The 13,546-nt window shown below is 41.1% G+C and overlaps 1 protein-coding gene across 1 annotated transcript in view; it reads left to right on the top strand.

The window, feature by feature from the left end:
- Positions 1-13,546, top strand: part of FBXL13 (F-box and leucine rich repeat protein 13) — a 263,465-nt gene that overhangs the window by 190,970 nt on the left and 58,949 nt on the right. The window contains exons 14-15 of the mRNA XM_063448155.1: positions 10,234-10,354; positions 10,439-10,601. Of these exons, the coding sequence (XP_063304225.1) occupies positions 10,234-10,354; positions 10,439-10,601 (284 nt within the window). The remainder of the gene's footprint in view (positions 1-10,233; positions 10,355-10,438; positions 10,602-13,546) is intronic.

Genomic DNA, 13,546 nt, shown 5'->3' on the forward strand with positions numbered 1-13,546 from the left:
TTCATCCAGACGAATGATCTCACCAAGCAGTGCCCTTCTAAGCTGATTAGAAACTAACGCAGGCGATGATGGAAGTCCAGCGGTGTTCGGGAGTTTCTGTATCCATTTTAAGTTCCATGAGATTCATGCCCAAACACCGCTGCCTGCGTCCATGCGGACAAGATGGCCGCCACCTTGTGGTTGTTCATAGGAATTGCGGCCACCCAGACGAACAATTAGAACACTGTGATAAGAAATGTTCAAAGTGTGGTTTGAGCGTTCGGTGGTGATCTGGAGGGGGGAGGGGGGAGAGGGGGAGAGGGGAAGGGACACTGTGTATCCGCCGCTACCGGGATAGAATAGAGTTTTCCTCGAATTAGCCTTGTTGCAGGCCCAAAATATGTCTCTATCTTGTTTCTAATAAATGTGGCAGTTACTTCAACATTATTTCAGCAAATTGCAACCAATATGCTTTTCAGTAAATGTGAAACAAATGAAGAATAAATAAAAAGAAATGAAAAATTAACTATATTAATAAAAAGGAACAAAAGGTAACAAGGAGCGGAGGGCAAGACTCAATGTCCGATAAGTGGTAGTCCAGTGGTCGTGATTAGGACCAGGAAAGTGGTCCCTCTCAGAGCTATACTGGGACTCCCGGACAGTTGTGTTTTGGTTGATGTTATTCCGCTATATGTCACTCTGCTTGGGATTGTGTCCTATATACAATCGGTTGTGAAAACAATCTGGCCTCTAGTTGAACCGGACAGTTGGGACTTTACCTAGAATCATTGAAGTATACAATTCTTAAGTAATGTAGGTATTGTCAATACCAAAAAACGCAAGTTACTTATATATGGTGTAAGTATAGGTCGGTTTACGAACTGTCTAGTAAGTGTGGAGGGTGGAGGGGGTGCGCATGGGAGATGAAAAAGTTCCTGAGCTAAACAATAGGTATGAAATAAACAGTGTGGGCAAAGTTCAGAACCTACAGCCCAGAGACATACAACCTGATAAGTGGTATCTTGGCCCGGGCTCAGTTCTCGCAGGTAGCATATATCTAGTAGCAGGTATACAAAAGTCCCGGTACAATACCAATAGCGTTTCGGGTTTCTCAACCGCACTGCTGAATGTCCAGAAGCAGAGTTCTGTAGCCGGAGCAAAAGCAGACCCATCTCGTTGCTGTGTGAGCGGTTCCCGTGCTCGATCCAGGTAAGCTGTCTTGTATTGAAGGGATCTTTAAGGCGGAATGTCCTTGAATGGAAAAGAAAAGGGTAGAGGTAGAGGTAGTCAAGTGAGGATGGGGTTTGTAGAAGGTCAAGGTTTGCGATCATCCAAGGGTAGCACGACTGCAACTCTTCTGTGATATGGGGTTAGATAGGAGTGATATGTAGTCGGGAGTTAGTTTCTGCTTTCTCTCTGTGCCGCTGGTGGCCTCCTGTTAGGCGAGAATATTCTGTTATCAGGTCGACGTTTCTTTAACGGGGTATATCCGCGTTGGGATGGAGGGATGGAAGGTATCTCTGCAGGGGTAGGGGGAACATTCCAGTCCATAACTACCGTATCTGGTAGGTCTAGAGCTCTCAGGAATGGCTTGATGTCTTGGTAGGATGCAATGGAAGAAAGGATACCGTTATTTTGCACAGGAACTAAGAGTTAGCTGAGTTTGATAAGCCACATGGTAGATCCCTTGACGCGCGCTTTTCACCCGACCAGGCTCGTCAGACGTAGTTCCTACGTTTGCACCCTATTCTTTTCGTATATCTTATTGGGGGGGTTGGATCTAGGTGCCCTTGAAGGCACGGGGGGACTATCTACGGATAATTGTTTAGCTACTTTGGCTATTTTCGTTATCTTTCTCTTTTTACTCCTCTTTCTTCTTCCTTCTCCCCCTGCCTTCCTATGAACATTCTACACAAGTGTGGATTCTTTTGAACCCAGGCAACCTTCCCAGTCCCAGATTCAGTTATACCTTGTGCTTTGATTATCGATCTAATTCTCCACGTTTACCAAAGAGACTACCATACCTTGTCACACTGTCCTGCAAACGTGACAGGCTTTTGTGTCTTGCTGTTTAGAGTTATCTATTACCAGTCTGTATACATTAAGAACGGACAGCATAACCAACAGCACAAACCGATACAGTGTCTCTGCGTATAACTATTGGGAATTATGACAGCCTCATAGTACTCAGCGGCTTCTCTGAGAAAGCACTGACAGCTTATACACTGACAGGGCAACATTGGCAACATTGTTTCATGAACTGTTGGTAACATTGTTCTATGAATTGTTACATTAGTAACATACATACCAATTTTCATGAGCCTTCTGCTTGCAGCACTTGGCATCGTCACTGTGATTTATTGCCAGTTTACACATACAGCAAATAGACAGTGCTCAACATTGGTTATATCCTTTGAACTATATTCACTTAGGTTCTGCCAGTCTTCCACACTTTTCTAAGCATCTCATCATTTCTTTCCCCCCCCTAACATTTCTGGTTTATCATCACCTTTCTGTAACACAGACGTGTGTTTTACAGATACCAATAGGAGTGCAACTTTGGAACTTCTGAATCTTTAGTTATCAAGCCATTTCTTTTATTTTTTCGCTATTATTTTATTTTCATTTTTTTCTAGGTTCTCTCACTTTATTTAGTTTGTGTGTGACACTCTGGGTGATTGCCAAGTTTATAGGCAATTCTTAATATATACATATTTATTATTTTTCCAATAAATTCTTTTTTATTTTTATTTCTCAATCATTTTTCAATCAATAAATAATATAGAAATGAACGATTAGCTCATACAAAGGTATGTGGTCAGGCTCTGCCTCCGCTCCTCCTCCACTAATGTCAGACGGCTTGGGGATCAAATGTGCATGCGTGGTGAGCGATGCAATCAGATTAGGACTCCCCCATAGGAAAGCATTAAATCAATTGTGATCGTTGGTACTGGTTCTGCAGTAGTATTGCTTGAAGTGGCCTCCAGAGAAATGCCCAAATCTTTAAAAAGCTTCTTAGAGTCACTAGCTTGTGAGGTATGCAATATTTTGCCATCCTGTGTTACTGACCTTCGGCCAGGTCCCCAGCGATATGGTATTTATTTGTTCCGCAGGAGCTGGGTTACCACTGTCAATGCGCTAGAGAGGTCATTGTTTAAGTTCGTCCATATCTTTCTAAAGGGCCTCAATTCTGTCTGCTGTGGTTGCTTCTTTACCTCCATGGCCTGTAGGCAGGCTGTCATTGCACCCAAATCTTCAATGAGTAAGGCAACGTTGGCTCCAGATTGAGCATTAAGCTTCTTAAGCAAGTTGGTGATATCGACTTTGCTTGCCGGTGTTTGCACAAGTAGTAGTTTATGAGCTGTTCAAGTGATTTCTTTATCTGCAGTTGCCATAGCAGTTTCACTATCACTTGCTTCCAAGGTATAGTCAGATGCCCCCCGTGTGGGGGCCATCTTGATAAGCCTCAGCTGCGCAGTTACTCTCTGATAGTTTTAGATGCTGGTGTTGTCACACTTTTTAAATTCTTAGATTTGTGTCCCATTATGCTCCAACAAGTGTTGGAGGCAAGTAAAACTTCCAAACCTGCTTTTAATGTGAGGTTTTAGCAATTTTCTCCCAGGAGCTCAGTACTCTCCCTCTGTCCCCCTTTTTATATGTTTTGTATACATTACATATTTTTTAGATTTAAAAAAAATAATTAAAAAAATAAATAAAAATAAAAATTATTTTAAGCTGCTAAAGTCTGAGCCAGTGATTTTCCTATGACTCTTTGCACTCTATTTCTTGAATACATAATACTGTATGAGAGTTTTGTTTTTTGTATATTTTTGTGGCTATTCTCTTATGTATTGACCTACAGGAAAAAAAACGTGGTATTGGGAGTACATTTTTGTGTGGCTTTGTGTGTGCTGTCACCTGCAAGTGACTGGGCACTGGGGGTTTCGTAGAAGCACCATTTTTAACTACGGTATTAGTGTCACTATCATTCTGTGCACACGTGGAGTACCTGTATACAAAGTATGTCCTTCATCTGCTAGTCCTGTCAGTTGGTAAATATAGGGAATTGGCTTGTAGTGTGTCCTTGCTATACAGCTAGGTCCAAAAATATTTTGACACTGACACAAGTTTTGTTATTTCAGCTATTTACCAAAATAAAAAGTTACAGTTGAATTATGAATATGGACTTAAAGTGCAGTCTATTCAGCTTTAATTTGAATTGGAGGAGGGGTTTAGGAATTACAGCTCTTTAATATGTAGCCCCCACTTTTCAAGGGACCAAAAGTAAATAGACAATCGACTCAAAAGCTGTTTCATGGACAGGTGTGGGCTATTCTTGTTGATATTTCTTCATCAATTAAGCAGGTAAAAGGTCTGGAGTTGATTCCAGGTGTGGAATTTGCACTTTGAAGCTGTTGCTGTGAACCCACAACCCACAAGCGGTCAATGCAAGTGAAAGTGTCTTATAATGTGATGCTTTTCTCTTTTATGAGACATACCTATGTGACACTGTCAGTCTTAATTGCCATTGTCGTTTTGGAATAAGAAAACAATAGACATATAATTAAAAAAAGATATGGTAACTACATCAAACTATGAAATGTATTGCTTTCTGAAAACCAGTATGACCAGGCAAGTCACTATTTTATGTATGTTGGTCATGACTTGCCATTATTACCTCTTTCTAAGTCAATAATCATTCTTTCTGTCAGACTACTACATACTATGTGTAAAAAAAGAATGCATTAACTAGGATCAAGACAGTCTTGTGATAAATGCATATGTTAAATATATTAAATTAAGTGATCTATTTTGTGTTAGTACTGTTTACGCTGCTAGCTAAAATGTATGTGGATGAAAGTTTTGAGTTTAAAATGTGACAAATGGAGTAAAAAGTTTATAAATATACACCAGTTGTATGCAGAGCATGGGTTAGAGGATATTTGGCAACAGTGGGCTGGATGGGGAGTGTGTACATTTTTATGTGATAATTCAGTTTAATTTTTTTTTAGAAGCTTTTATGTTTTTAGAATGTGTAAATTAAAGATCAAAAACTAGGTCCACGGCTGACTTAGCATGTACAAAACCAAAATTTAAGATTCAGCATTTGCAGCATCACAGAGATTATTACCATCTGTTGTCAATGAGCAGACTAGGTGGGCTAATCTCTTCCTGACTTCCAGTGAAAATGTTCATGTATCAGTGACCCTAGCGTGCCAAAAAGACTTGGTCGTATTCTGCAGACAACGCAAATTCTGTTAAATAACCAAATAGAAGAATAAAAAAATAAAAAAATATTGAAACCAACGTAAAGCCTCACAGTCCAGCCAATCAAATTAATAACAGCATGTTCCAGGATTACTTACTTATGCAGTATACGATATATAAAAACAATAAAGAAGTTAAAATCCACCACTAATCAGTTAAAACAAACAGACTGTAATGGCTAGTCAGTACTATCCTGGGCATGTACCCTCCTAGTATTATATACACAAACAAAGAAAGGAAATATACCCAAACATGTGATTCTCTTTCCTGGTAATGAGTTAGACTATACAGTTAGTGCTATGAACATACATACAATGTATCAAGAAACCAAAAAATGACTAGAAGTTGTGAGTAATTTGCTACAGGCAGCTCGCAACATCGTAACAGCATTGTCGGTGTCTATAACAGGCTTTAGTTGCTACTTGCCAAATAGAACATTAAAGATATGTTACTTCATAATAGAATAACAATATATAAGAGATATAATGTAGTAGTACAATAGCCATATTCTTACATTTTGTCATGTAACAAGGTAGGCATGCCAACCACTATTTTTGGGTAATATAATAAAATAATTATTGGGTAATATAATGAGATGAAAGCAGATTAAACATGATTAAGAAAATTAAATAAAAAGACAAGATACTTTACAACTTGCTCCATATCAGAAAAACCACTGGGTGACAAAAACAGAAAAAAAGAAAAACACTTTTATAATTTATTTTTTGCCACGCAATGTTTCTCTGCACCTTCTCACGTATACCAGAACCTGTACACATAGTTAGCACTACAGCAAAAAATAAATATCAAAGTCGGCAGAACATGAATCATGATGAGGCACATGGGTATCCCCAACCCTCAGGATGGATAATCAACCCACTCCAACTGCTGGTATGGTACTTCTGAGAGTAATCCAAGTACCTTGGTTGCTTGCTGAGCAGGAGAAAGATGCAGAGGGATTGCACCACCAGCCCCAGGACTGGGAGTTTGAGGTTTAGCTGGCTGGCTGGGTGCCCACGGCCCTGTTACAGTCTAGCTGAATTTGCTGACTATTCTGTTGCAGGCACTCTCAGAATCGGTCACACAGGTCATCAAAAGGCTTCATTGCGGGGGGGCGGAGCCAGTGCTTGCAGGAGATGGACGCACACCGAGAACGCTCCGTACTGTTACACTCACCAAACAGAGATTTCCACCATTCCGAACCCAGCAAATTAACCCCAAAGGCACCAGCTTGACACCTGACCTAATGGGGAAAAAATCAAAGAAACATCGAGCGGACCCGGGCTCGGGCACCCGCGATATCAGAGAGTACCTCCGCACAACCTCGATGCCAGATGCAGCCAAGATGGTGCCGGCTGAGGCCTACACACCAACATCGTCGGACGACGACAGTGCTGCGGCCGATTTTCTCCCCCCTTCCAGGCCACGCTCAGGGCCACAAACAGCCACTGAATTGGCAGAGTCTGCACCATCAACTAAAGCAGACATCAGGGCATTAATGGCGGAAATAAAAACGATGTTTAATGTGGACATGGCCCCGATTCGTGAGGCGGTGACAAAGCTAACCGATAAAGTGCAAGCGGTAGAAGACGGCATGGAGGGCGCCAAACTGGCCCAATCAGCCACAGACGCCACTATAGGCGCGCTGCAAAAACAGTATGCAGAGCAAGTGCAAATAGCCACTATGGAAGACAGAGCCAGGGTACGCAATCTCAGAATCCGAGGGGTACCAGAGGCGATCACAGGGGCGGAACTCCCCCACTACTGCCGGAGGTTAATCGCCACACTGCTAATGCTCAAACATGGCGAAGCAGGTGGCGGTGGACTCCTGCTTCCGTCTTAACAAGGCCTCCAATGCCGCTCACGAAGCGCCCAGGGACACCCTGCTAAAACTGACCCGTGACTCCAACCGCGGAGCAATAATGGGGGCGGTGAGAGGCTCATCTACAGTGTCGTTTGAGGGGGCACAGCTGATTTTCAGCTTTTGCAGAAGCACTCCATCCCATACAAATGGGGACCGCGCCGAATCTTGGTCGAGAAAACCGGCAAGCTGCACACACTGACATGCCTCTCAGAAGCACCTACCTTTCTCCAAAACCTAGGCATACCAGCGGAGCAAGCATTACAAACGGACCGCCCAGCATGGACAGTCGCAGGGATCACCCCTTTCGTACCCAGAAGACGAGAGACGAATGCCTCATTCTCCTGAGAGCAGGACTTACAGATACCCATGTTGGCAGTCCACACTGTTGGTAGACCGCAACACTACCTGTTGTCATTAACGCTGATTTTATCCCCATACCCCTTCTCAATGACTAAACTGGCTCCGTAAGCTGATGGACTAACCCCGAGTTCCGTTATCTCCCCCCCACACACACACAACGCGCAATGGACCAGAGTTCATTATACCCTCCTTTAAGTACACCTATGCGTGCGCGGCCCACTCCCAAGGCCTTCCGCCCAAACTATAGTGTACCAAGCAAAGTGTCACCACCCATGAAGGCTAGAAGGCTAATATTAGGCCTTACAGACTGCCTCAATGAAGCCACTGACTACCAGCATAACAGCATTAAAACCAAAGAGGCATTACAAGACCTAAGACCAGACCCCTAGATAGGAGTAGACTACCACACCGCTCCAAGTCCAAATTAGGGAACCCTAGTTACTAATACCAAAAAAAAAAAAAGAGTGCAATAACGCACAGAGACCCTGAGTAACCTGCTAATGTACAATGTTTGTAGTTGATGTGTTTCGATGTGTTTCATGTGTCATGCTTATTTACAGCAATCACTCGCAAAAATAAAGAATTAAAAAAAAAAAAAAAAAGGCTTCATTGCAAAAATAAAATAAAATGAAATTAAACATAAATGATGCTAAGAAAGTATATATAATTATGTTACTGAGTCACATTCCCCACCAGGTATGATGGGTGTGATTCTGGAAATATCCCAGGTGTGTGGAGGTAGGTCTTGCTGTTGCTAGGACTTATTCTGTCAGACCTTTAGTGTCACAGGTTCGTGAGTCTGTTATTGTTATTCATTCAATCCTCCACTAATCCTAATTCCAGATGTGCTGAATATAGTGAAAGTATTCATGTTGTGTAGAGTTTCCCCAATATAATGGACGCAACCAGTCGTATTGGGTAAGAGAAGAAATCTGATTTTATAAGGCCACACTCGGCTTTTATGCAGTGCCCCTAGCATGGGGTTTCTAATACAAAATCACAGTGGTTTCCTTCCCACAAGCCATTGTGTTTGAGAGATAATTGAGTTTCAATTAAGCTAATCCAATTATCTATCAAATAGGAAAACTTACATACAATTTTTACATATCACCAAAATACATGACACCAGCATAGGAACCCCACAAAAGTTATATTCTAGAATATCCCCGTTCTGAGCGCACAACATATCCAAAAAAACGCTCAGATCGCTTCGGTAAAATGAAAGTTATGTTTGTGAAAAGTTTTGACCAAGCAACCATGAGGTGGTAGCCCAAAACTGTTCCAGAGAATTTGTCAGGCTGGCTGTTACCTTTCAGAAGCTCCATACGAACAAACTGACGAACTCATCCCCTGGCTGTTAAGAAATAAATGCTTCCCTCGTTCAGAAGTTTCTTACTTCCGAATGCCGTTCTCCTAGCTGGTCGAGAAGTTGAACGGGCAGGGGTACAAGTTTCAGGGGGGTTGGTGAACTCGCGTAGCCAAAAACAGTTCCACGCCGTTGACCACCATGTACCGCTGCCCGCGTTCGGGAGATAAAATGGCCGCCATTTGTTTGCACACGTGCGTTTATATATACTAATGATGGCTACCCAGGGAATGCTTGTTTTGTGGCTAAGAGCCAGGGGTGGTCGGTGATTACGAGGTGTTAACAAGGGGGACCACACTTAATCTGTTCAGTAACCGAACAGAAGAGAACAATTCCATTCAAATGCAGGGAAATATTAGACGATACAAAGTATAATTAAGGGAACACGTACGAAGAGTCCCATCTCCCGTGACACAGGGCATGGAGGAAAGTTGGACCCTCAGAAGGTGCAGAGGATTTGAACGATTACCCATCTTTAGTGATTAGAAGGGACGTGGGATAAGACCATCAGTAGGATAAGTCCTGCATTTTGGAGGATGTTGGTGATAGGTTGCATTGACTTTTGTCACAGTAGCATAGATCTGTTGAGGTCATGAATAAAAGTGAGGCTAAATGACTCAAAGACAAAAGGCAATTTCCCTTTAAGTGAATTTAAAAGACCTTGTTACCATACGTCTGACAGCACAAAATAATATCCAGAGGAGCGGCATGTGGTGCTTAAGGGGATTTTGCGATTCTGTAACAATAGCACATTCCCTGAAGGATAACAATTTGCGTTGTTACTCCCTGTTTCTGCGCTTTCAGGGTTACCCACAAGAGAGGTTGTGGAGAGGAAGTATGAGTAAAAGGCAAGTAAGAGAGTCTAATGGCACTAATCAATTAGAGGAAACTTATAGATGGTTCCTCTTACGGTAGGATTTACACTAGAAAATGGGTAACTCAAATCTGTCAGATAACCTGCTGAATAGATTGTGGATAGATGAGGTTCCTAGGGCTTCCTTTGGAACAGGCTTGCTCCAATCAGAGGATAATTTATTCTGCCACCACTGCTCAAATTTCCAGATAGTGAATAGCATTTTGGAATAAAAATACAACACTTACAGAAATGTATTAAATGAATGTAGAATGATATATTCTGAATATGTTATATAGACAAATACATAGTAGCTATCTGTTTGTATGCAATGTGTAGTGTGTTTCAAATCTCTGCTATGATTGTGTGAGCAACCAGAGCTCTACAAGCAAACTGGCCATTTTTTTTTTTTCAATAGACAATTTTGACTATAGAATATTAATAGTTACATTGTTTATAGTAAATGCACCTCTGTTTGAACAAAAAGATAGTAACTTGTGAGTTCCCATATTTATACTGAATATTAATCTTATTCTTTCAAAGGTTCTACTTGAGAAATGTCAAAATATTACATCTGTTTCTCTTCTGGGCTCTCCTCATCTTACCGATGCTGCATTTAAAGTACTCGCACAAGGGCGAAAGCTTGTGAAAATCAGAATTGAAGGTTTGGAAAACACTAAAAAAAAATGTACGGTTTCCAGATTTTGTTTCTTCTGGTTAACAAATATGATTAATTTTCTCACTGCAGGAAACAATCGGATCACTGATGTAAGCATCAAAACAATTAGCAAATCCTGTCCCAGTCTAAAACACATTTACTTGGCCGATTGCCAGAAAATTACTGACATTGGACTAAAGACGGTATCATCATTAAAGAATATAACTGTATTGAATGTGGCAGACTGCATAAGGTAAATGTAAGCACCTATTTGTGTATAGTATTTGTATAGTATTGTTTCCAACTGTTCGGTCAACATACCGCTGAATATTTGTCAGTTAGCCTCCCACTCATTTATCCCATCCCAACTTTTAGCCTTTCTATTTTTTCTCTCTGCCAGTCTCTTCCTTGTTTCACCACATCTTTTTTTTTTCTTTCGTGTCTTTCAATTTGACTCATTCTGTGTGTGTCTCCAACTTTCTGTCTCTTTCCAACTATTTCTCTTCCATTGTCCGTGTTTCTCCTGTGTCATTTTCATCCTTACTAGCATTTCCCACTGTTACTCCAGCAGCTGCAGTCTTCATGTATTGAAGGTTGGGAGGGTGGGGTCTACTTGTGTGTTAAAAGTTGTGTGTGTGGATTCTGCATGCATGGATAGAAGGTTGGGAGTGGATTCTGCTGGTTGTAGTTTTTTTGTTTATGGTGAGACCATGTGCGTGTGAGTGGAGAGTCTATGTGTAGGTTTAGTTAGACTGCATGTGTGGGATTAGGTATGGCTATGTGTTTGTGTTTACATGTGTGCGAGGCTGTGTATAGTTTTTGTTACTTCCCTATTTGGCAAGCAAGGACTGTCATCCCTGGTGATCTGGTATGGTTTAGCTCCTAGTGCCGAGCATGTAGTCTGCACCTCCCTTTTTTTTTTTTTTTTTTTTTTGTAAATCATGCTTTTTTTTTTTGTTTTCTCTCATGGACTTTAGCTTGGTACATCCAGGTACCCGTATTGGTGCATATATTATAATTCCATGCTCGCAGGCACTGTCCATTTTAATGATACATTATTTTGATACACACAGGTACCTGTTTTGAGAGTAAAAAAAATGAGCTGGGATGCATAGATCCACAGATAGATAAAGGTGGTTATATACAGAACTTAGAAACAAACAAACAGAGCATATGTCACTATGTAGAGACCCAAAGGGTGCCTAGAGATCGAGGGTTATGTTTCTGTGCTACATTGACCCAGAGAGGGCACACCTGCCCGTCTCTCTCATCCTTCGTTATAGTTGGCAGGGAGGTTTCCTTTGGGATGTGGCCCCGGGTGGGTCCAGACGGGGAGTCAGAGAAGCTGAGCAGAGCGGGAAGAGGAAAGGGAGAGAGAAAAAAAAAGGAGGGGGTGTTGGAGGGGGAGTCCCTTGTTAGTAGTTCTACCCCTGTGTCCCCGTCACACCTCCCCCGAAGGGTTCTTCCCTGAATCGCATTTTCTATCTCTGCACCTCCCCTTTGATCTCCCTACCACCTGGTGAAATGTCAGGATGCCCCCTCGGCAAACACATTGCCCATGGCTCACATATCCTCTGGGATATACATACCACAGGTTGAGAAACAGGAATCTAGCAGAAATGTTATCTATTGATTGATCAAAAGTGGATACCTTGCCAGGCAAAGACAGATTTCTTTAAGTTTCCCTATACTAGAATCTTCTTGTTTACACACACACACACACACTTTAAAGTAGCGGTTCTCCCATCTTATGTCTTTAGCATTCCTCTATATCTCATCTCTTTTAGTATTTATTTTTTCAGAAGCCCTACACTTTTTATTCATAGGAAAAACTAGGGGCTACATTTTCTTATGGATAACTTGATCTTTAGCAATGGGCAGCATTTAGACACTTAAGTAATTTTCCTATAACCAGTCACTCTACTAACTATGATTCACAAATTATATTCTCAGTGTTTCTTCCATCTTTTCAGTTTTTTTGGCCATCTTTAACGTAAATAGCTTCCAAAAATACATTGCATGGGCTTTCATTTGTCTGTTCCTCCCTGACTAATTATTAGTCCATTTGTTTTGAATATTTTTATTGTTTTCACAATATAAACGCAGATATCAAACTGATTCGTAATAAAGCAAATAATTGCCCGCGCAGGGACATAAGCATCAGTAAATAAAGGTGCATCATACACATTGTCGCTTACGTAGAAACGGATTTGTCATAACTGTTATAACAGAACATATTGGTTCACATTATCAACTGATACATGTAATTAATTTGGATTAGCGCTTCGTGTGCTGATTGTGTACTCTATGTAGTTATTTTTTCTTATAAGATCCAAGCAAACATTATAGATCCTTACGTAAGTAAACGCTCCAGGGTATTCCTGTGCACTGTTAAACTAAAAGCTGCATGGTCCGACGTATAACGCAGGTAATCAACTGAGCCTACACTCTGTATAATCGTTAGCAGCATATTTAATTTGTGGCTGAGGCGTGAGTATGTAATTATCTATGTATTAACCATGCCATGGAGTATGTAAAAAACATAAGCACCATTTAGGATAAACATTATGCTCCTCTATTAGCTACATAGTTAATTTAATTAGTGCTGCTCTGGCTAGGCCTCATCAAAGACTCAGTAAACATAGAGAAACTAATAAAGGAATTAAATAAAGATAGGCCTCAATTTGCATCCGGGATGTATTGTATAGCGCGTATTAACCATATGCTCCCTATAGAAGCTCAGGTAACCGTTGAAGCGTGTAATATTGTAATCATACATGACAGAGGCACAATGTTAGTCTAGCATCGTGAGGCATCAGTAAATACCAGCTATTAACATGTTTTTAGCAGTTAGGCACGGACAACGTAAGCACGCCATAAGATGGGAGTGCAATCACTTATGTAGTTATGGAGGCAGTTTATATGTTTAACTGGCCAGCTAACGTTCCCTGAGTTCGTAAAGGACCTGCACAATGATGCTAACCGTTTAAAAATTAAATGCTTGCTTGGAAATAATAAAGTAAAAAGAGATAAATACATTTTAAAATGTAAATAGCCAATGACGTGTAGTTACAAGTGATGAAATAAGCAAAACAGGGGAAATCTAAAATTACATAGAGAGCGGTTTCTCAAACAAATTATCTAAATACTGTCCCTATATCCTTATCTGTCTTTCGTTGCGTTGTTCATTCCTTGTTT

The sequence above is a fragment of the Pelobates fuscus genome, chromosome 3, assembly GCF_036172605.1.
Source record: "Pelobates fuscus isolate aPelFus1 chromosome 3, aPelFus1.pri, whole genome shotgun sequence".
Classification (NCBI taxonomy): Eukaryota; Metazoa; Chordata; class Amphibia; order Anura; family Pelobatidae; genus Pelobates; species Pelobates fuscus.